This window comes from Aphelocoma coerulescens, chromosome 15, assembly GCF_041296385.1.
Source record: "Aphelocoma coerulescens isolate FSJ_1873_10779 chromosome 15, UR_Acoe_1.0, whole genome shotgun sequence".
Lineage (NCBI taxonomy): Eukaryota > Metazoa > Chordata > Aves > Passeriformes > Corvidae > Aphelocoma > Aphelocoma coerulescens.
The window spans coordinates 13,166,685-13,188,780 of NC_091029.1; the positions used below are offsets into that span (position 1 = coordinate 13,166,685).

The 22,096-nt window shown below is 64.3% G+C and overlaps 2 protein-coding genes across 4 annotated transcripts; both read left to right on the top strand.

The window, feature by feature from the left end:
* Window positions 1-683: 683 nt before the first annotated feature.
* On the top strand, window positions 684-6,295 carry CASTOR1 (cytosolic arginine sensor for mTORC1 subunit 1). 3 transcript variants are annotated; one of them, XM_069031127.1, is made up of 9 exons: window positions 684-840; window positions 947-1,017; window positions 3,291-3,484; window positions 3,588-3,720; window positions 4,395-4,518; window positions 5,067-5,180; window positions 5,268-5,350; window positions 5,463-5,553; window positions 5,639-6,295. In XM_069031127.1, the coding sequence occupies exons 1-9, from the start codon at window positions 728-730 to the stop codon at window positions 5,772-5,774; spliced, it is 1,059 nt and encodes a 352-aa protein (XP_068887228.1). In that variant the 5' UTR covers window positions 684-727; the 3' UTR covers window positions 5,775-6,295. The 3 variants fall into 3 exon arrangements, with proteins under 3 accessions (XP_068887228.1, XP_068887227.1, XP_068887226.1); XM_069031126.1 differs by having other exon boundaries at window positions 685-840; window positions 5,463-5,557; XM_069031125.1 differs by having other exon boundaries at window positions 686-840; window positions 5,064-5,180; window positions 5,463-5,557.
* An 8,708-nt stretch (window positions 6,296-15,003) lies between these two features.
* Window positions 15,004-18,423, top strand: LIF (LIF interleukin 6 family cytokine). The gene is made up of 3 exons (XM_069030839.1): window positions 15,004-15,191; window positions 16,918-17,096; window positions 17,249-18,423. The coding sequence occupies exons 1-3, from the start codon at window positions 15,173-15,175 to the stop codon at window positions 17,684-17,686; spliced, it is 636 nt and encodes a 211-aa protein (XP_068886940.1). The 5' UTR covers window positions 15,004-15,172; the 3' UTR covers window positions 17,687-18,423.
* The last annotated feature ends 3,673 nt before the right edge of the window (window positions 18,424-22,096 follow it).

Genomic DNA, 22,096 nt, shown 5'->3' on the forward strand with positions numbered 1-22,096 from the left:
CCAGAGCTCAGCTTCCCACCCCAAAATGGTGCCCAGGCCATCTCTGTTCTGTTTTCTGCAGGCAGGAATTCTACCCAAACCTCCGTTCCTCCCTCCAGAAACCCCTTTTTTTCCCGGGGGTGGCCCTGGTTTGGTGAATCCCCTCTCCAGGCCTGGTGCTGGGGCTGAGCAACCGGGTGGGACTCGGTTGGGTGCTGGGGTAGGGTGGGGTTGGCAGTGGGCTCCCCAGAGGCTCTCCCTTGGTTGGGCACCCCGGGTTCTTGAATTGAGGCTGGTTTGGGCACCCCAGGGCTGCAGTTCGGGGGTACCCCGGGACTCTGAGCTGGAGCTGCTCCGGGCACCCCGGCGCTCTGAACTGAGGCTGCTCCCGGAGCACTGGGACCGGGTCGTTGCGTTTCTCGCGGTGCGGGTCAGTGCCGGGTCGGGTCCCGAGGCGATGCGGGGCGGTCCCGGGGCCATGCGGGCGGTCACAGGGCGGTCCCGGCGGGATGCGGGGCGTTCCCGGATCGGTCCCTGGGCGTTGAGGGCGGTGCCGAAGCAATTGCGGGGCGGTTCCGGGGCGATGCGAGGCGGTCCCAGGGCGGTTCCGGGGCGATGCGGGGCGGTCCCGAGGCAGCGCGGGGCGGTCCTGGGCCGGTCCCCGGGCGGTCCTGGGCTGGTCCCGGGGCGGTCCCGTGTCCGCCCTTATAGCGGCGGCGGCGGCGGCTCCCGGGGCGGCGCGGCCGCCATGGACCTGCACATTCTGGAGCACCGGGTGCGGGTGCTGAGCCTGGCCCGCCGCGGGCTCTGGCTCTACACCCACCCTCTGCTCAAGCTGCTCTTTCTGCCCCAGCGCTGCCGGTACCGGCCTTTCTCCCTCCACCACCCTCTTCTTCCTCCTCCGACTCCCGGCCCCGGGAGACGGCGGCGGTTTTGGGATCAGCAGCACCGCTTTCTTCTTCTTCAGATGCAAGTTCTTCAGCCTGACGGAGACCCCCGAGGACTACACGGTCATGCTGGACGAGGAGGGCTTCAAAGGTACCGAGCGGTGGCCTCCTGGCAGGGCGGGCTGGCACCGCAGGCACGAGCTGTGCGCGTCCCCGGCCCGGCTCCGCGCCTGGGCCGCAGGGAGCGAGTCCCGGCTTGTGCTTGGCTCCCTCGGAACATGCCCATCCCGTCCCCCCGGCGCCTGCGCCGGGGATGTACCGGCTTGCCCGGCCGAGGCTCTCCCGGCGTGGCTGCCCTCGCTCCGACAGCTGCTCCCGGGCAGAGCTGCCGCCCGGCTCGTGGCACCAGGCTGCGGGGAGCCCGCTGCCAGCCCGAAGCCCCGGGGCTCCCGGCAGGGCGCAGGGACCTCCCGGGATGCCCGCGGGCAGCGCTCCAGGCTCTGACAGCCCTCCTGTCATCATTCCCGTGTCCAATTTCATCCCGTCCCTCCGCCCGGTGAGGGCCAACTGGTGCTTTGGCAGAGGAGAGCAAAGCACAGGCCCAGCCAGGCTGGCTGGGGTGACCCCTGTCCGGCAGCAGGGTCCAGGTTTTGGGGTGTCCTGGGGAGGTTTGATCCCTTCCAAGACAGTCCTTCTCCCAGGGATGTGCCATTTGGTGACGTCCCCACCGCTGGTGACTCGGCCTGTGCCGTGCATCACCCTCACGGCCGGTCCTGCCGGGGGTACCGGCCAGACGGGCTGAGCCAGAGGGTCCGGATCCCGGCCCGGCTTCCCACGCCCAAACCTTCCTGCCGAGGCCGCGGGAGCCGGGCGCAGCGTATCCTTGGCCGTGACTCAAGGAGCAAGGGTCAGCGCTCTGGCCATGGGCACTCACGGCCAGGTTCCAGTCTCACCTCCTTTTGCTCTGGAACGGGACCGCGTCCCGGGCTCTCCCCCCTCCCAGAGCCAGAGCTGTTCCCCACGTATTGTTTTATTTCGGGGCCTGCGGACAAATATTCCTCAATCCCGAGGGGAGGGCGGGAAGTGCTGAACAATGGTCCTGTGAGCCTGCGGCCCCACAGTGCCCTGTGAACCCCCCTTGGCTGGGGGGCTGCCAGTGTCCCCTGGCTGCCGGGCTGGGAGGGCATCCCCAGCAGAGAAGGGCTGCACCCCATCTTCCCTTGGGAATCGGGATGAAGCCCTGGGATGGGTGACACAGGGACAGAGGGGTCCCCTTGCATTCAGCCTCGCCCAGGGTGGTGTTGAAAAGCAATTAAGCACTGAGCTCTGGGACAGGTCCCCATGTCCCCGAGTCCCTGTCCCGCCCCCCTGTTCCCAGCACTGGGCTCTGGGCTGGAGCCGAGGCTGTTCTGGCGCTTCCTGCACAGGAACAGGCGCTGGGAACACCCGCCAAGGCCCTGGATCCGGCCCCGCTCCCGCCCTGCCCCGGGCCGAGTTTGGGAGCTGGGTACGGAGCCTGTCCTGTGATGGGGTCCCCCCCAGTGGGTGCTGGACCCTCCCCCCGTGTGACCCCTCCTCCACCACTGGTGTGATGAGTTTGAGGTCTCAGCTGGGCTGGGGAACTGGGTGCCCACTGAAGGGCTGGGGGCTTGTGGGGTCTCCCATGGGAGCTGCCTCCCACCTTTCCTGGATGGCAGGAGTGGGTTGGAGACCCTTTGGGTGTCCTGCCCATCCCTTCCTGGGAAGGGGATCCCAGAGAGGAGGGGGCAGCCTGGCTGAGTCCTGGGGTGCCCCAGCAGTGCCAGCCCCTCTCTTGGGTGGGAGCAGGGGGGTGGGAGGCAGGAACAGCTCTCATATGCCCACCCTGTCAACACCAGCAGATTTTTTGGAAGCAGCTGTGGCTATCTGCCAGCCTGGGCTCTCCCCACCAGGCTGGCACCATCTGCTGGGACCCTCAGGACAGCTGGGACCCCTTGTCCCCTCTGGTGCCCCTTGTGCATCCCTGGTGGTGGGTGCTGGGCTGGGGGCTCCTGAGGGGCAGAGGATGAGCTGGGCAGCCCCAGGGTCCCAGTGGTGCTGTTTTTGGGGTGCAATGCCAACGCCCCCGTGCACCCAGCCTGGGGTGCTGGCACAGGGAGGAGAGACACATCCTGGGGTCTGGGGGGCTGTAGCCTTGGCCCCCCTCATCCCTATGGCCAAATCCCAGTGTGGAGCAGCTGAGCCCTGTCTGGCTCATTCCACCTGTGGATGGGGCTCATCTGCACCCCCAAACTGGTGTTCCCACACCTGGGCTGGTCCTGTCCTGGGTCTGCTCATCACCCAGGGGACAGTGTGACACGCAGGGCCTGAGCTGGCGCTGGCTCTGTGTCCGGCTGTGCCGAGCCCTGTGGAGCCACCTGCCTCAGTGTCCCTTGTCCCTCGCAGAGCTGCCGCCCTCCGAGTTCATGCAGGTGGCAGATTCCACGTGGCTGGTGCTCAGCGTCGTGTCCAACGGGCGGGAACCCCCCGGCTGCCAGGCCACCGGCGTCACCAAGATCGCGCGGTCGGTGATCGCGCCGCTGGCCGAGCACCACGTCTCAGTGCTGATGCTCTCCACGTACCAGACCGACTTCATCCTGGTGAGTGACGGGCACGGTGGCACCTGGCTGGCTGTCCCAAGGGCCCCGCTGTGCTCTGCGGGAGGGGTGACAGTCCAGGACGTGATCCTGTGCCCTGGGGCAGGTGCGGGAGCGGGACCTGCCCGTGGTGATCCACACGCTGGCCGGGGAGTTCGACATCTACAAGGAGGAGAGTGGCGAGTGTGTCCCTGTCACCTGTGATGACGTGAGCAACGGCTTCCTCAAGCCCAAGCCAGGTGAGTGACACTGGGTTCATGTCCCCTGGGGCCACCCAGTCCCACCCAGATGCTCCAGCCACGACCGGTGGTACCCATATCCTCGAGGGACCTCCAGGGCCATCCTGTCCCAGGGCCACCCAGTCCCCACCGAGATGCTCCAGCTCCCACCAGTGGAACCCACATCTTTGGGGGACCCCCAAGGCCACCCTGTCCCCAGGCCACACTGTCCCAGGGCCACCCAGTCCCACCCAGATGCTCCAGCCACAACTGGTGGTACCCATATCCTTGAGGGACCTCCAGGGCCACACTGTCCCAGGGCCACTCAGTCCCTGCCCAGATGCTGCTCCCATGGGTGGTTCCCACATCCTGTGGGACCCCCATGGTCACCCTCTCCCGAGGACCACCCAGTCCCTACCAAGATGCTCCTGCTCCCACCAGTGCCTGTTGGGGGGACCCCACCAAGATGCTCCACTTCCCACTGGAGATGCCCATGTGGGGGACACCCAGGGCCACCCAGTCCCCACCGAGATGCTGCAGCTCCCACTGCTGGTACCCACATCCTTTGGGATCCCCGGGCCACCCCTCTGCTCCCGGAGAGACTCCGGGCTGTGGGCGCGGTGGCCACAGGGTGGCACTGCGGGACTGTCCCCGAGCTGTCCCCAGGCTTTGACGCGCGGCCGTTCCCCTGCCAGCTGCCAGCCCCACGCTGCACCCCGTGCAGAGCCCCCAGACCCGCTTCTGCGTCCTGACGGTGGCCCCCGACACGCTGCCCGCCATCGCCACCATGCTCATCGACGTCCTCTTCTACTCGCACAGGTGAGTCCCGGGGATGGGGACATGGGGGTGGCCTCTTGCCTGGTGCCACCTGAACTGCAATGACATATCCCAGCCATTGGTCCCAGTGGGTTTTCAGGCTCTGGGTGTGTTTCCCAGACTGGTTTTGCCCTCCCGGCAGCTGCACCGTGAGGGGTGGGAACCCCAAGGTGACACAAGGGACAAAGCCACCATTGTACCAACTCCCGGGGGAGACTGTAAAGCAGGGGGGGGTGGGTTTGAAAAAGGCAGTGGGAACGGTGCTGGGGGCAGGGAATGCTCCTGGCCATGTCCTCCCGTGACCCCTGGGATGGGGTCCCTTCTGGTGGCACACTCCTGCTCCAGAGTCACCGTGACCTTTTAAGAATGTCCCAAAACCTGGTGTCACCTGTGAGCTGCAGACACTTTGGGGACCGCCTGCTCCTGTCCCTTCTCCTCCCACCCTGCAGCACCCCAATGTGATGCTCAGACACCCAGTGCCACCACCAAGCCCTTCTCCTCCCCATTTTGGGGGTCGTGACCCCTCCCTGTGTCCCCTTTCCCCTCAGCAGCCCCCCATGGGAAGCAGCCACCAGCAGCCAGGACCTCGACTCCATCACCTTCTTCTCCTTCTCCCTCATTGAGGGCTACATCTCTATTGTGATGGATGCCGAGACCCAGAAGCGGTAGGTGCCATCCCTGGACCGTCTGTCCCTCTGTCCCTGGGTCTGGGGGCTCAGGGAGGGGGTGACACTTGGCTTCATCCCCCTCAGGTTCCCCAGTGACCTGCTGCTGACCAGCTCGACGGGGGAGCTGTGGCGGATGGTGCGGATCGGGGGACAGCCCCTTGGCTTCGGTGAGTGTGGCCGTGTCCCCTCTTGTGCCACTGCCAGCCAAGGGGTGCTCTGGGGCACTGCTGTCCCCGTGTGTCCCCATGGCAGTGACCCGGGGCTCCCTTTTGCCCCCAGACGAGTGTGGCATCGTGGCACAGATCGCAGAGCCGCTGGCGGCCGCCGACATCTCGGCCTATTATATCAGCACCTTCAACTTCGATCACGCCTTGGTGAGCCCCTGCCCCTCCCCGGGGACCCCCGCCAGCCCCAGGGTGTCCCCTGGGGCTGACACCCCCTCTGTGCCCCGGCAGGTCCCCGAGGAGGGCATCGCTGAGGTCATCCAGCTGCTGCAGCAGCGGCAGGAGAGCAGCAGATAGCGGCCGGCTGTCCCCATGTGGGTGGCAGGGTGAGGTCTCCCCTCCTCCCCAGCCCTATTTTAAATCTTAATGATCCCCCAGCATGGGGCAGAGCCGGGCACAGCATTGCTCCCTCTGTGCTGGGGATGTGGTGGCTTTGGGGACATGGTGGCCTTGTGGCAGTGGGTACTGGCCCGCAGGAGAGGGATCAGTCCCTGTGTGCCATCCTCTCCCTCTAGCCCGGCCTGTGCGGGGTGGGTGGGCCAGGGGAGAGTGGCTGTGTCCAGGTGGAGGGGACACGGGGGGGACATGCCAAAGAGCAGGGATGTGCCACCATGGTGCTATAGGGGACAGCCTGGGGCTGATGGGATGTGTCCCCTTGGGAAGAGAGGGGTGGCCACGATGCTCAGGGACACCCCTGGACCAGCCCCTTCCTGGAGCTGGGGTTACCCCTGGCACCCCAAAAAGCTCCAAAGGGGCAGTGGGGGGGCTGTTGTTCACCCCCAGCCCTGGCTGTCACCTGTCATGGAGAGGTGATGGTGACCCCCAGCTCCTCACAAGTTGTATTTTCACATCATTTTTGATAAGTCAGTAAAATTCTTATTGTTTTTATTTCTGTGTAGCCCAGGGGGGTTGCCTAGAGCTGGTCCCTGTGGTGGTGACAGGGGCAGGGATGGGACAGGGGGACACGGTCTGGCTGTGAGGTGACTGGGACACGGCCACTTTCTCTGCAATGTATTTTGGGTGAAAAAAGGGATTTAAGCTGCAGCCCCCAGCAAGTCACCGGCCCTGGGGAACCCCAGGCCCATGTTCCTGCCCTCCCCCTGCCCCACACTGGGCCAAGCTGGGGGGAAACTGAGGCATGAGCTTGACCTCAAGCCTAGGGATGTCCCTGTGGCACTGCCACTGTGTCCCCACGTCCTCTTCCCTTGCTGGCAGCACAGCATCCTGTGGCAAAGTGGGGTACATGCGGTGAGGGCTGTGCCCTCCCGGGGGGTGCTGCAGCCACTGGGTGCCCCCAGGGTGTACCTGGGCCTCAGGCAGACCCAGCACGAGCGTGGTGGAAACCTCTGCTCCCATCCTGTCCCCAAAATCCATCCCCTGCTCTCCCACGTTCTGAGCAGGACTGTGCCCCGGGCATGGCACATCTTGCCCACGTCAGCCCCACACACTTCCAGCCACCAGCTTCCTGCCAACCCTCTGGCCGCTCTCTTTCCTGTCTCGGTCCCTTCTCCGAGTCATGGGACGCCGGTGACGCGCTCCCGGCGATGAAGAAATTGCCGCTGGCCCACGCAGTCACCCGCGCTATTTTTGTTGGGTATTGCACAGTCCTGGCCACCCCCTTGCCATCAGCAGGGTGGCCACCACCGTGGTGTCCTGCTGGCCCAGGAGGTGATGGTACCATATGCAGAGGCCAGGGCCACCTGTGGCCAGGGGAGAGCTGAGGGTGGGGGTCCACCTGCTCAGGGTGTCCCGGGGTCCTGCCATGGCAGTGCATGGATGGATGGATGGATAAGGATGGAACAGGAAGAAGGAGAAGTGGATGGATGGACAGGTGGATGGATGGATGGATGGATGGATAAATGGATGGATGGACGGACAGGTAAATAGGTGGAAGAGTGAATAGATGTGTGGATGCTGGTTCATCACGTGGATAGGCAGGGTAATGGATAGGTGAACAGGTGGAGGAATTTATGGATGGGTGCGGAGATGATGGATGGACGGACGTACAGATGGATGTGTGGACAGGTGGTAAACAGCCTGTCTAGGCAGCCTGAGGGATGGACAAACCGCTGTGGAGCGAGCAAAATCTTCTCCTGGCTCCTCCACCGCCCTGGGCATAGCCCTGCCCACCCCGGCCCCATGGAACCCACCCCAGCCGCCACCTCTGCCGGGGATGCCCCGAGGAGGAGGAAGAGGAGGAGCCGTCAGAGGCAGCTGGTGGAGGAAGCAGCCCTTGCGGGTCGTGGCGCGGCCGGGGCAGGGAAATTTTGGGAAAAGAAAGCACTTCTGGAAGTGAGTCACCGCTGTATCCTTCCTGCTGGAAGGAGGGTGTGAATTTCTGGGTTGTCCCCCTGCGCCACCCCCGAAATGCGTAAATTTGGCGCGGGACGGCTCAAAATCAATGGGATTGCGACACACCTCGGAGCGCTGATCAAAGACGTTCATCTCTAAGGAATGGGGAAAACCCCCTTCGGTGCCGGGCTCCATCTGTCAGGAAGGGGGAGCCCAGGGGGACTGCCCTGGGTGCTGCTGGCGGTGCCGAGGCCGTGCCGAGCCCCAGGGCTCTTCCAGGGCAGCGTTGCACAAGGGACAGCGCTGCCTTGGGCAACACCCAGCGCCCTCGGTGTTCCCGTGGTGCTGCCGGGAAGAGGGGCTGAGCCTGGTGTCCCCCACTTGGTTCAGCACCCGAATTTGTCACCCAGAGGAGTGGGTGGGTGTGAGCATCCCCCGGAGCATCAGTGAGCCTACGGTCCCCGGCAGTGCTGGGGTGCCCTGCAGTTCCCGCACTTCCACCTCCCTCCTTGCCAGGACAGATTTTTGCCTCCCACAGCTGGATTTGGGATGCGAAACCCCGCATGGTGGCACATGGGTGACATCCCTGTCCCCGCTGCCCGCCGCCACTGCCCTCTTTTGCATTGGGGTTTCGGGGCAGCCGGCGCCGGTTTCAGTTCAACCTGTTGGGTGCTGAGCGGTGACATCAGCGTGACTCAAAAAGTCTCTTTCCCAAGAAGCCAGGGGGTCCGGCAGTGCCAGATCCGGGGTGAGCAGCGGGACAGCAGCCTCCCAGGCTGCACCCACCCGGCCTCCCTCGAGGAACTGACTCGAAGAACATCCCCATCACCCGTCCGTCCCATTTCCTCCCGCCGCGGAGGAGCATCCCTCATTGGCCCCGGGGCTCACTTCTCGCTGCCTTTCGCTGGGTCCGGGTGCCTCCTTGGGGGTGGGGGTGACTCGGGTGCGCTTTAAAAGTCGAGCTTCCCCATCGCCGAGCAGTTAAGGAAGTGGCTTGCGCGCCCGGCAGCCCCGGGCGGACACCCTGCCCCGGCCATGCGGTGCGACGGGCGGCCCTGGGGCGTGCTGGCAGGTAGGTGTGTCCCCGTGTCCCCGTTTCCCCGTGTCCCCTCTCGCTTGCCCCGGGCGCGCCGGTCCGGCCGGGAGCCGCGGGAGGGAGAGCGGCCGCGGGGCCCCCATGGCGGTTGAGTCAGCAGTGCCCTGGCAGATGGCACCGGGGCTGTGCCAAGGCAGTGTCGCCTCCCTCGGGCGCTGGCGGGGACGCGGACGTTCCCTGCTGTGGCACATGGGACAGGGAGCACTGGGACTGGGCAGGCTGGGGGAGAGGGGATGCTGGGAGAGGTAGGCAGGAGGGGACATGTTTGGGGACAGTTTGGGGATCAATGGCAGAAGGTCGGGGGTCAGCTTGCCCAAATGGACAGAGGCTGTGTGTCAGCCCAGTGCCATATCCAAAATCCTGTGGGTGACAGTGGGGCTGGGACAGAGACTGGCCAGAGCTGGCCAGAGGGACTGGATCCAGGAGTGTCGCTGCTGTCCCCTCCTTTGCGGTGGCCCGCGCTGGCAGGGCCAGCTGCTGGAGCAGCTGCTGTGGTGTGGCTGCGCATCCTGACGGCTCCACAGCACCTCCATCACCCTCATCCTCCTCCCCGCCGGGTGCCCAGCAGGTTTTTGGCGCAGGGGTTGGGTCACCCTGGAGCAGGGACAGGGACTTTGGTGCAGGCAGCACTCCTGGCGTTTGGGGAGTGACCCCGTGAGAGGGGGCTGCGTCCCTGCACCCAGCGACGCTTCAGTGTCCCCTGACTCCCTCCTCTTCCTCCCCAGCTGTCACCAAAGGGCTCCTCATCCTCTGGGCAGTGCCAGGCCAGGGGGGCAGGTCCCCGCTGGCTCCCACCGTGCAGCAGACGCAGGCGCTGGTGAGGCTCATGGCCGAGGACGCGCAGGAGCTCTTCACCTTCTACGTGAGTCTCCTTCCCCAGGGCGAGGGGTCACGCCCGTCCCCTCCACAGGGCAGGTGGGGGGCGGTCCCCGTGCTGCTCCCGCATCCCTGATCTTCCTCTCCAATCTCTGGGCAGGAGAAGGAGCAGCACCTGGACATCCACAACATGTGCCGCACCAACAATACCCCCGAGTGGCTGCGGAGGCCGGCGAAGGGGCCCTGGGGGCTGCGGCGGCTGCGGAGGCCCGCGATCCACATGGACCAGGCGCTGCAGGACATCATCCGGCAGCAGCGCAACCTCCACCACCCTGAGGCCGAAATCCTTCGCCGCCTGAGCAGGACCCACCGGAAGGTGCGAGCGCTGCTCAACAACCTGGCGGGGCTCTTCCCGGCCCCCAGCCCCCGCCCCGGCCGCCGGCCCCTCCCCAGCCCCGCGGCATCCCTCAGCATCTTCCGACAGAAGCTGCAGGGGTGCCAGATCCTCTGGAGCTATGCCCGCTTCATGGCCGAGCGCAGCGCCGAGCTGGACGCCGGGAGCCGCCGGACGCGCCGGGAGAAGGGGAGATCGCACCGGAGCTCACGGCTGCCTGCACCCCCCTAGGGCAGCCCCGCCGCACCGGAGTTCCTGTCTGCATCTCCATCATCTCCATCCCGTGTGACCGGATCCCAACCCATCCCCAGGACGGAGATGCGTCCGGTGGCCGGGATGCGCCACGGAGCCCCTCTCAGCTCACCTGAGCGAGGACAAAATGCACTGACAGCATCTCCCGCCGCTTCGGCTCGCCGTGGGGACCCTGCTGTCCCCGTGCCACCTCTCGGCTGCAGGACAGCCCTGGTTGGCTCTCCCACATCCTGCCCCACTTTCCCGTGGATCCAGGTAGCCACAGTGCAGCCGGGTGTCCCCCGGGTGCCCAGCTGTCCCCTGTCCCCGAGCCCTGCCGGATTTTCCAGTGATTCAATGGGTCGGGTGACACAGCCTGACTAAGCGCACCCGCCACCGGGCCACGGAGAGCGCTGCTGCCACCGGCGACTGTCACCGGTGTTGTCACCCCCTGCCTGCCCTGCGCCAGCTCTGCTCCCAGAGAGCAGCTGCGAGTGGAATCCTGTGTCCCTGCATAGTCCGTGTCCCTGCACATTTGGTGTCCCTCTGTGCTTGGTGTCCCCACAAGCTCAGTGTCCCTTCGCACATCCCTGTCCTCTCAGTGTCCCCGTGCTCTCAGTGTCCCCAAGCTCACTCTTGCACACTCTTGGTGTTCCCATACTCCCAGCATCCCTGTCCCCTCCGTGTCCCCTCTGAGTCTCCCGGGCCGTGCCACCACAGCCCTGACCGTGCCCAGCAGGGACTCGGCTCTGGCTGCTGCACTGTGGCAGTGGGTGACAGCCCCCACCGCCTCCCCCCTAATTTATACTTTAATATTTTTGTGTTTATTGTATTTATTGACTCCCAGGGTTAATTTAACTCCTGCAGCTTGCAGAAGTATTTAAGGACATTTCTAATATATAAATATCTATTTTTATTATATTTTTTGTACGGTGTTAAACTATGAACATCACAAGGGTTTATTTATGTATATTGATATTTTTGGTACGCAGAGAAGGGCAGTGCCCCCTGCCCACGTGGCACTTCTTTATTTTTGTACAATGGCAGAAGGAAATAAAGTGCTGACCTTGGCCTCTGGGCCACTGAGACGTCGTGTCCCTGTGTCCCTGGGTCCCTGTGGCTGTGGGCAGGGAGGGGCTGTGTTCTGGTGGCCAGGTCGTGCCTGTTGTCCTTGCCAGGGCACATGGGATGTGACAGGGGGTGGTGTGGCACAACATGGTGTGACATATGGCATGGCACACGCTGGGATGTGGCCCATGGCATGGCACAGGATGTGGCACATGCTGGGATGTGGCACAGGATGTGGCACACGACACGGTGTGGCACAGGGCATGTGATGTGACAAGCCGTGGTGTGCCATGACAAGGCCTGGCACTGCCAGGTGTGTGTGGCACAGGCCACATGACACCTTGTGCCACATGTCACAGCCCTGGCTGGGCCATCGCCGCAGCCACGCTGAGCGCAGTGTCCGGCAGTCTGGCCAGGGCCACCATGGGGACTGGGCCACCCACTGCCACCAGTCCTGCTGAGTCAAAAATCCTAAGACCTGGTCATGTGTCCCCATGGAGTCACTCGTTCCCCATGTGTGCCGTGTGCCGGGGCCGCCGGACTGCCCGGCTCTGCCGCCGGCCCCACTGCCTGAGTCAGTCACAGGAGCATCGCCACTGGGACGGCCACCACGGCCATCTGGGGACACTCATGGTGGGACAATGTCACCATGAAGAAGCCCGGGCCAGCTTGGCGCGCTGTGGGTGACCCTGCCGGTGACCGTGACAGTGACTGTGCCACTGCCAAGCTGCCCATCCGGCTCTGGAGAGGGCTGCGGAGGGGAGGGTGCAGGTATGTGACCCCCTGGGACCGTGGGGAGGGCTGAGGGACCCCAAACACAGGGTGACACTGGGCTGAGTGTCACTGGAGGGATGGTGGCTTCTCTGGTGTCCCCAAGGAGACACCCAAGGGGACCCCAGTGCCCACTCCTGGGAAAAGTCTGTGGGATGACACTGCTGGGGTGGCACCGGTGGGGCACAGGGACAGGGGTGAGGCAGCCCCGGGCAGGGACCCACCGTGAGTCGAAGGGGAATTCGGTGCCCTCCGTTGTTCAGCTCTGGATTTCCCCGGGACAGGAGCACCTGCCTGGCTCAGCCCTTCCTCACCCCCCGGGAGGGCCCCCTGGACACCGCCAGTCCCAGCCTCATCCCCAACCTGGGAAACACCCGGGGCTTTTGGTGACTCCGGAATCTGGTGTCCCTCCTGCACGGGGACACCGCGGGATGGGGACCTGGAGGGGAGCCAGAGGGGGATGGGGCTGGGGCGCGGGGGGCAATTATGGGGTGGGGCAGTTACGGGGGGAGCTGGGATGGGGCTGGGGCAGTTCTGGGAGGGGCGGGGGCGGGGGGGACAATGAGGGGATGGGGAAGGGCGGGAGGGGACATTTGCGGGCTGGGGAGAGGAGAGATCTGGGGTGGGGATGGGGCAGGGGGCAGCTCCGGAGCGGGGATGAGATGGGTCAGTTCTGAGTTAGGGGGAGGCGGCGGGGGCAATTTTGGGATGGGGAGAGGCCAGTTCTGGGCTGGGGCAGCAGGGGGCAGCACGGGGACAGGGATGGGGACAGGGACGGGGACCGGGACGGGGACAGGGACAGGGATGAGCGGGCATGGAACAGGGATGAGGAGGGGAGCAGCATAGGGACATGGAAGAGGGGACAGCAGGGGGACAGGGATGCGGCAGAGAGGCATCACGGGGACAGGGACGGGGTGAGGTGTCTGCGATGGAGCTGAGGACAATTACGGGCCGGGATGCTCAGAGGGGACAGCTCGGAGGGGCACAGAGCAGCAGCGTAGCAGCGGTGGCCTTGGAGCACCCTGGGCTTGTCCCTACGTCCCTGGCCAGGTCGGCAGTGGGGATGGAGGGGACAGTGGGGACAGCTGTCCCCTGACCAACCTGCCCCAGCTCCTCCTGGGGCCCCCAAACCCCACAGATCCCCGGACCCTCAGCCTTCTCTGACAGGGAGGGCTGGGTCCCCCCGTCCCCTCTTCCTGCTCCTCCTTGGGACAAACTGGGACCCACACCCCTGTCACCGTCTCCTGACGCTCCTGCTGCCCGTCTCCATCGGGCGTCGACACAGGATCCGTGCGGGGATATTCCTGCTGCTGAAGGGATTGGGAAAGGGGATATTCCTGGGCATCGTCTCCCATCCTGGTATCTCCTCTCTGCATCTCCGTCTCCAGCTTATCTGGACCAGGAATTCGGGTTTTCCCACCGGAGCATCCCCCCCCTGCAGAGGTCCAGCGTCTCCCCCCGGGTTTGTCTTTTCTCCTAGAGAAACCCCATCCTTTAATCTGAACACTTGAGCCCCAAGGGTTGAACTGGGGGTGAGGACACCGGTGCCACCGTGATGATCCCACCATGACCAGGGGTCCCACACCCCTCGGGGGATGCCAAAGCCCAGCTCAGCTCCATACTGGACTCAGTCGCTCCTGGGAAATTCAGGAAAAGGGCAAATCCATGTCAACCCTTGCACACAACTCCCGCAGGATGTTCCCTACACTTATAATTAAGTGCTATTAATTGCTCAGCTCATTAAGTTCGCCAGGCAGCTAGATGTCCATCAATATGTGATGTGCTGCTCCCCACATCCCAAAAAGGCTGGGATGAGGCTGCAGGGCGGGAGATGGAGCTCATCCTGCCCGCCCTCCACAGTCCCCAGCTCATCCCTGATGTCCCAGTAAGATCAGACTGGGCTAAACTGGGCTGGGGCATCAATGCCACCGGCAAACCAGGCTGGTCCTTGAATGGGGAAACTGAGGCACGCAGCAGCTATGGACCAACCCCGCCAGCACAGGGGGGTCTTCGTGACCCCCCTCGCCGTGTCCCCCCCGCCAAGGGGGGACACCCGGGGTCATGGTGGCTCTTGCGGTATCGGTCCTGGACTGGCACCGCCGGTTCACCTGCCGGGCCGCAAACTTGCTAAACCTGATTAAAGTTTCAGCTCGGCCCCGGTGAGAAAAAAATACACAGAGGGACAAAAAAATCCATTTAACCTGTTTTTCACCCAAATCGGGCAGCGAACAGCGCCGCAGTGTCCCGTTCCCATGGGATCCCCATGAGACGGTGACCCAGCGCCCTCCTGTCCGCCCCAGCACCCTCTGCCCGCTCCAGGCAGGGGACAGCCCCGCCGAGGGAAGGGTTAACCCTGGGGGGGCCGGTCCGGCCTCTCCCCCTGGGTGGGTTTGTCCTTTTTCCCGCAGAAAACCCACCCTTTACTGATAATATTTTTGCCCAAAGGGATGAGCCAGCGGCGGGCTGGGGGACACCGCTGCCACCGCGGCCGTTCCGCCGTGACCGAGGAGTGCGGGACCCCGCCACCACTTCCCCGCGCCTTCCATCCCTCCAAAACCTCCAAAAAACCCCAGACCAGACTTTTTTACCTCCTTCATTTTATTGCCTGCTCCGGCAGCCAGAGGGGAAGCCCCGGCCCGGGGAGGGGGACCCGGGGGTGAAAGTGCTTGCAGCTCCTGAGTCACAGCGCGGCACGTTCGCCACCGCGCCTCGACACCCCCCAATCCCACGTGCGGCCGCGCACCTCCCCAGGGGGCTTCAATTCATCTTTCCCAGCCCACCCACTTCCCCGAGCCCGCGCGTGAAACAAAAGACGACACAAAACTTCGTGTGACATCAACTTTCTTCAAAAATTCATTTCTAAGAATCATTCATGATTTCCAAACCCTCGGACTTCCTGATTTCCAGTTTCAATAGAAGTAACGATAGCGGGTGATTCTCCCCCACCCCCTCTCCTCCTCCCCTCTTCTTACAACACAGGCTGGCTGCCGGACCGGTATATAAACCCCGAGAAGTCCCCCAGTATGAACATGAATTTCTGAAAACTTCCTCTGCCAACACCAATCCCTATTAAGTCGCTCCCGGGACGCGGCTCACAATGAAGTTCGTGCCGGCAGGTAAAAAAAAAAAAAAATCAACTTTGGGGATACTATTTCCCCTTCTCCCCCTCCCCCTTTTTTCCTCCCCCCTCCCCTCCTGTTCCCGGTGATGCTCGGGTGCAGGCGGGTCCCGGCTGGATGCCGCCGCTGGAGCCGGAGCGAGGGCTCCCGCCGCGCTGCGTCCCCCCCGGGATGAGCATCTCTGGGAATTGGCAGCGGGAGCGGAGCGCGGCGCTGGCGCGGTGCAGCCAACATCTGGACACTTATATAACTGGAAATGCTTCCAAGAAAAAAAAAATCTCAAGGAGGGGGGGGATTTTTTTCTTTTTTGCTTTTTTGTACTTTTAAATACTTTTTCGCCCCCTCCTGCTTTTCCTCCTTCTGGGTCTCCCGATGCCGCGAGCCGCTGCCGTGTCGGGAGCGCTGGAAGGATGGGGAGGCTGCCAAGTGCAGGAGGTGGGGCTGGAGGGAGCAGCCCCCAGCCCAGAAGCCGTGCTCGGGGTGTCCCACGGGGCAGCACCCACCCGGGACCCCCCACCCACCCAGCCCCTGGCACACGTGGGTGCCCAGCCTCGCCGTGCTCAGCTGTGAAATGGGCAGAGGCAGCGGCCGGGGGGACACTGCGAGAGGGGCTTGTGGGGGGCTCAGGGAATCTGCATCCCCTGGGAACAGCCAGGGCCCCGGGGGCGCGGGGAGGCAGGGTGCCCCCGTCCCGGGCGGGAGGGGAGCGGCGGGTCAGGGATCGCAACACGCCCAGGTAAGTCCTCTCCCACCTGGGCAGGGTAAATAAATCGAGGCTTGGATTACCCGGCACCGGCGGCACGTCCGAGGCGCTGACAAGTGCGGGCGACTTCGGCGCTCGTCACGGCCCGGGGATTTCGCCTGGCAGCGCCCCGAGGCGGGGCACGGGACTCCCACCCTGAAGGGGCCCTGCTGGTGGCATCCAGGTCACTCAGCAGCGGGGACACCCGGGCCACCCTCCCCGAGGATGCCCAGCGCAGTGGCGGGGCTCCAGAGGCGGTTTGGCCTCCCCGAGCAGGGATGGATCCCGGTCTGGGGGAGTCCTAGTGGACGGGGGGTCGCAGCGCCCCGCTCCCAGGAGGGGACGCCGGGGCCACCCAGCTGCCCGCGGCTCAAGGGTCCCCTTGTTCCACGTCCAGGGATTTCCTGGCTGGAGCCTCTGGCAGCTGCATCGTCTCTCACCCCAGGGCTCCTCGGCTCTGCGCCCACTTCTCAGGCGGGGAAACTGAGGCAGGCGGTGGGGCCGGGGGCGGGAGGGAGGAGGGAGGGCACGCCGAGAGCAGGTTTCCTTGCGGGAGCCCCGCTGAGTCAGCCGGGCCGGGGTGGGGCCTTGCTCCCGAAGCGCCCGGACCAGGATAACGGAGGAAAAAGCGTTTTGCACGTTTCATTAAACCCGACAGGTCGCCACCGGGCCGGTTGCGAAATGTGGGAATGCTGTGGGGCCCCCCGCCGGGAAGGGAGGCGGGGGAGCGCCTGCCGGGGGGCAGGTGAGGGCGACGGCAGCGGCCAGGACGGCAGAGCGGGGGGTCTGGGGACTTCCAGCGGAGCTGGACACGCGCCCAAGTGGGATGAGTCTCCCCTCCAGCTGGACACTCTCCCTTTGGGTGCCTGGAACCGGGGTCATCCTCGGTGGATGCTCTGCATCAGCAGCAACGTGGTCCCCATGGGCCACCACCGCCTCGTCCCGGTCCCCACCGTGACCCCGGCCTCTCTCCCCACACAGGCGTCGTGCCCTTCGTGGCCCTGCTCCTGCTGCAGCGGCGGCCGGTGGCTGGCCGGGCGCTGCTGGTGACCGGCTCCGGCTGCCCCAGCCACGGCTTGTGCCGCTCCAACGTCCAGGAGCAGACCCGCAGGCAGGTGGCCGTGCTCAACGCCACCGCCCAGGAACTCTTCAGCCTCTATGTAAGTGGCGCTCGGGGACGGCCAGGGACCGCGGCGGGGTGTGAGCCACAAGTGCATGAAGGGGGAGGGCTGGGGACACCGCAGGGACGGTGGCAGGAGGTGGCCGGGGGGGGACAGAGGGGACATGGGGTGACGCTCGCCTCTCCTCCCAGCTGAAGTGCCAGGGAGAACCGTTCAGCAGCGAGGCTGACAAGCTCTGCAACCCCGCTGGCATCTTCTTCCCCGCTTTCCGCGTCAACCGGACGAGCGAGAGGAAGGAGGTGATGGTGGCCATGTACAAGCTCTTCGCTTTCCTCAACGCCTCGCTGGGGAACATCACGCGCGACCAGGAGGAGCTCAACCCCATGGCCAAAGAGCTCCTCGAGCGGCTCCACAACACCACCAAGACCACGCGAGGCCTCATCTCCAACCTCACCTGCCTCCTCTGCAAGAACTACAACATCTTCCAGGTGGACGTCAGGTACGGGGACAGCTCCAAGGGCAAGAGCGCCTTCAAGAAGAAGCAGCAGGGCTGCCAGGTGCTCAGGAAGTACGTGCAGGTCATCGGCCAGGCGGCACGTGTCCTCCTACCTCATCTCAGCCCCTCATGAGCGCCCGCCCCGGCGACGCTGCCTCTGCTGCTGGCCGGCCCCTGCCGCTGCCTCCCGAATTCCCGCCTTCCTATTTATTACCCGGCCCCTGCGCTGGCCCCATCCGCCCTCCGGTAATTTATTGCCCCTTGAGGGGGTGAACGTTGCAGCCCGGAGCGTCCCGGGAGGAGCAGAGCCAGCATCCAGCGGGACGAGGCAGCGCATCCCCGAGGAGATGCCGGGGCGTGGGCTGGTCCCGGGATGTGCCTCAGCCCTTCCTGTGCTCCCATGGGGGGCAGGGAGCTGCAGGGGCTGGCAGCGGGGCCGGACTCTGTCCCCCACGGATGGTGTCCATCATGGAGAGCAACCAGACAGACACCCCTGAGCACCATCTGAAGCTCCCACTTCCCTGGAAAAAGGATTGTGAGGAAGGACATTGGGATGCGGTGGCTGGCAGGGACATGGGGACAGGGGCACACCCTCCCCCTGCACATTTTAAGGCTGGGCTCCCCTGCAAGGAGCCGAACTGAGGGTACCCAGTGGCTGTGGTGGCTGGGGCTGGGTCCCACCGTCTGGGACAGGGCCACCTGTGTGGGACAGCCACCCCACTGTGGGGCATCATCCCCCCGCGCGGGCACGGCGGGGCACGGAACGTCCTCTCCTTCGGAAAAGTGCTTTTCCCATTGGAAGAGCTCTGAATGTACTAACGGCCAAGAGCTGGGCTTTGCACGGCTGAATGCAGCCCTGGCATGGGGGCATGGGACAAGGGGACATGGGGACATGGGGACTTGGAACACGGGGACACGGGGACACGGGACACAGGGACATGGGGACACAGGGATGTGGGACATGGGGACGTGGGGACGCAGGGACGGGCCCCAGGCCGGTGGCAGGCGGCGCTGGCTCGCTCCTGGCACCAGAGCGGGCTGTGAGGGTTATTTATTGCCCCCGTGGAAAGCCCAGCATGCACTGAGAGCTGACTTTTAATAATTTTATTGTTAATAATAATTAATAATTATTAATAAGATTTGTGGTAATATATTCGTGGAATTCTATTTAAATATTTATTTTTTTTATACTTCTTGCCCTCCTTTTTTTAAATAAACCAACAGAAACAGACTGTATTTGGCTGCTCTTTGTTGGGTCCCTTTTGCGCTCACCCTCAGACACCTCTGCTCCCCCAAAGCACCCTCGAGGCTGCCCCAAAACCCCTCAGGCATCTCTGTGCATCACAGTCCCCTGTCACCTTGTTCCTTCCTGCTTTCCCATCTGCTATTGGATGGCTGGTTGGAAATATATTTTTCCAGGGGAAAATGCTTAAATTGACACTCACCAGCTGCTCAAAAGTGCCGGGATGATGTGGGGACCATCGTGGTGCAGGGATTGTCCTGGCACGGGGAGCATCGTGGTGTGGGTACCATGGCAGTGTGGGGAGCACCATGGCATGGGCACCATCCCGATGAGGGGACCATCCCAGTGTGTGGAGCACCGTGGTGTGGGGAGCCCCACTTTGGCAACCCTGGAAGCTCCTGAGGAAACAGGGAAAGGCTGGGAAGAGGCTGAGGGAGCCGAGTGAGCATGTGCGAGGTGGAGGGGACACCACCTAAAAATCCCAGCCGCTTCCCAGGCTGTGCTGGGAGAGGCTCAGCAGAGCTTTGCCGGGGCCAAGACCACCTAAGGCTGCACCAGTGCCCCGGTCCTCAGCGAGCGCCTCGCATGGGGCTGTATCGGTTAACAAGAGGCTGATTATACAGGAGACGTTGGAGCAGGATGATGAAATTTTCCTCCTCCTCCGGAGCCCTTGGGCCACTGGCCAAACCTCCCAGGCATGAGACAGCAAGCGGATGAGCTAAGATCCTGTGTGATCATCTCTCATGTCTCAGAGGAGCCCCGACCTAAAGATCATTGCAGAAATTCAGAAGTTGCCCCCCAAACCCCTCTTCCTCTGCCCTGCAGGGTCGTGCTGCCCAGTTGTGTCCTCTGGCTCCTAGGGGAGGTTTCATGTCATGGGTTTGACCCCAGACTGGCCCTGCCTTGTGCCAGTGGCAGCCTCGTGCTGCACCAGTGGTGACAGCAGGGACAGCAGTGCCCGTTTCCAGCCTGGCACTGCTGTCCCTTCATGGCAGGGGTGAATGCCAAAACGGAACTGGCTCCTCCATCCCACGGCCGAGGCACCCAGGGACATCCCTGGATGCCACAGCGCATCCCCGTGCACGATGCGGCTTTCTTCCATCATCCAGTCTGCCACCAGGGAAGGGGCCCTGGGTGTCCCCTGTGTCCCTGCCCTGGAGGATGCCCATTTTGGGGTTGCAGCCCATTCGTGGTGCCCTTTTCCTTCTTGCACTGTGAGATACGATGTCCTCAGAGCAATACAACCCCCCCAGAAACACAGGCACGGGGCAGGGCACCATCCTTTTAGGATGGGCACCATGCTCAGGGCCAGCTCCTGCAGCACTTGTCACCATGGCACCCTGATGGATGCCAGGGTCACCCTGACCCTGCAGCTGGGGACACACACAGGTCCCCATGGCACCCTGATGGATGCCAGGGTCACCCTGACCCTGCAGCTGGGGACACACACAGGTCCCCATGGCTATTGTTAGCACGTCATTGTATGGCCAACATTTCCTATGCTGGAGGTCCAGGGCTGGACATCCAAGCTTAGCCCTTCCTTGTGTCCACACGCACAGTTCATCCCCGGCAGGGATGTGGCAGGTGCCCAGGGGTGCCACCAACCCGCCCCGGGGAGCTCGAGGGGTGTCAGGCAGCGGGGGTAGGGTCGGGCTCGGCGGGGCTGGGGACGATGTCCTGCGCGGGAGCGAGGAGCTGTGCACATCTGGATTTCTCACGCTTGCGTTCAACATCCCTCCTCAACCAGATGGCAAAAATAAATAAATAGAATAAATCACAGCCTCCTGACATAAATCGGGAACTCACGCCCCGGCTCTGCGTTTCATGAATCTCCCTGGAAGACAGTCAAACACAGGCGAGGACAATGGGTTCACTTCTCCCCTGTGTCGGGTCATTCCCAGTTAAGGCTCATTAGCAGCAGGCGGGTGATTAACTCTTCCTTCTCTGGAAACGCGTGGACAAGCCCCTAAAATTCCCCAAACCCCTTCCTCTACCCTGCCCTGAAATTTTGGAGTCGGGGCGGGCGGCGGCCCCCGGCTCGTGCCATTGCCCCAGCGAGCCAGGACGCGCTGCCCTGCTCATCCCAGACTCGGGAGAGATGGAAATGGCTTTCAATTACCTCAGCCAGCGGCTGATCCCACCCAGCCGGCGCCCCGGGGAAGCGGGCCAGCCCCGCGAGCCGGACGGGGAGCACCGCGAAGGAACCGGCGCTGCGGCTTCCCCAGCGGCACCGGCAGGACCCTGTCAGTGACTCCCCTTCGGCCCCAGGACCAGAGAAACTATTTTGGCTGGGACGAGAGCCAGGAGGGGCTCCGGGGAGCCATCCGTTGCGATGGGAGCGATGCCCGCGCCCCGATAACGGAGCGGCCTGACCATGGGCCCCGAGCGGCGGGTCAGCGCTGCCTTCGGGGAGCGGGATACGTGAGGAGCTGCTCCTGCCCGCGGTGAAGTCAGTGCCGCTGCCTGGGTGTGACTGACTGACCTCAGCCCTTGGCCCCGCGGCGCGGATCATGTGCTGCCTGACGCCGCGCGAACCCGGCCGGACGGGCCCTGCGCTGCCCCGGGGCCACCGGCCAGACGGGACTTGCCGTCCGCGGGGGCAGGTGCGGGGCCGGGGCACCGCCGGCTGCGCGTCCCCTCCGCGGGGTGACCGGCGCTGCATCCCCGGACTGAGCCGGCGGGAGCATCCCAATCGGGGCTGACCTCCGGCAAAGCCGGGGATGGCGGTCGGGTCGTTCCCTGAGAGATCCCAGGTGGAGCATCCCCCCTTCCCCGTGCGCACCCAGGCTGGGGTCGGACCCGGTGGTGCCCCCGGCAGAGCCCCTTCCCCATCCAGGGGCCCCCCCTGGGCTCGGTGCTGGCCAGACGCGTTTGGCTGGTGACGAGCTCCCCAGCAGGTCCCCAAGCCGCGTCCCCGAGGACGGGAACATCGCATCCCGAGGGCCGGCTGGAGGCTCCATCCCAGGCTGGCCGCCGGCCCGGGCACGGAAAGCAGAGCCGAGCCCATCTGAAACGCATTCGGGCACTGTTGCTGCAATAGCAGATGCTCCTGTGGGTCGCCGGCCACATCACAGCCCGGCGGAGCGGGAACCGCACGTTCGCATGGGAAGAAACAGTTCTTGTCCCAAGCGGCTCAAACTCCTAATTGGGGACCAACCGTGACAAATAAACAAGACAATGGGCTGGAGGCGAGACGAACGCAACCTCTGTCGCAGGACCCGGCTCCGAGAGCCGCCCCCGTGCCCAGCAGGGGACCTGGCACAGGCCCGCAAGAGCCAGGGGGAGGGCAGGGGCCAGGAT

Excerpts from the sequence above, each read along its gene's own strand:
- LIF (XM_069030839.1), top strand. Across the intron at positions 17,097-17,248 it reads AGGAACTCTTCAGCCTCTAT|CTGAAGTGCCAGGGAGAACC; the intron begins GTAAGTGGCGCT and ends CTCTCCTCCCAG.
- CASTOR1 (XM_069031127.1), top strand. The coding sequence starts at position 728 with ATGGACCTGCACATTCTGGAGCACCGGGTGCGGGTGCTGAGCCTGGCC. Across the intron at positions 5,351-5,462 it reads GGGACAGCCCCTTGGCTTCG|ACGAGTGTGGCATCGTGGCA; the intron begins GTGAGTGTGGCC and ends TTTTGCCCCCAG. Across the intron at positions 5,554-5,638 it reads ACCTTCAACTTCGATCACGC|GTCCCCGAGGAGGGCATCGC; the intron begins CTTGGTGAGCCC and ends GTGCCCCGGCAG.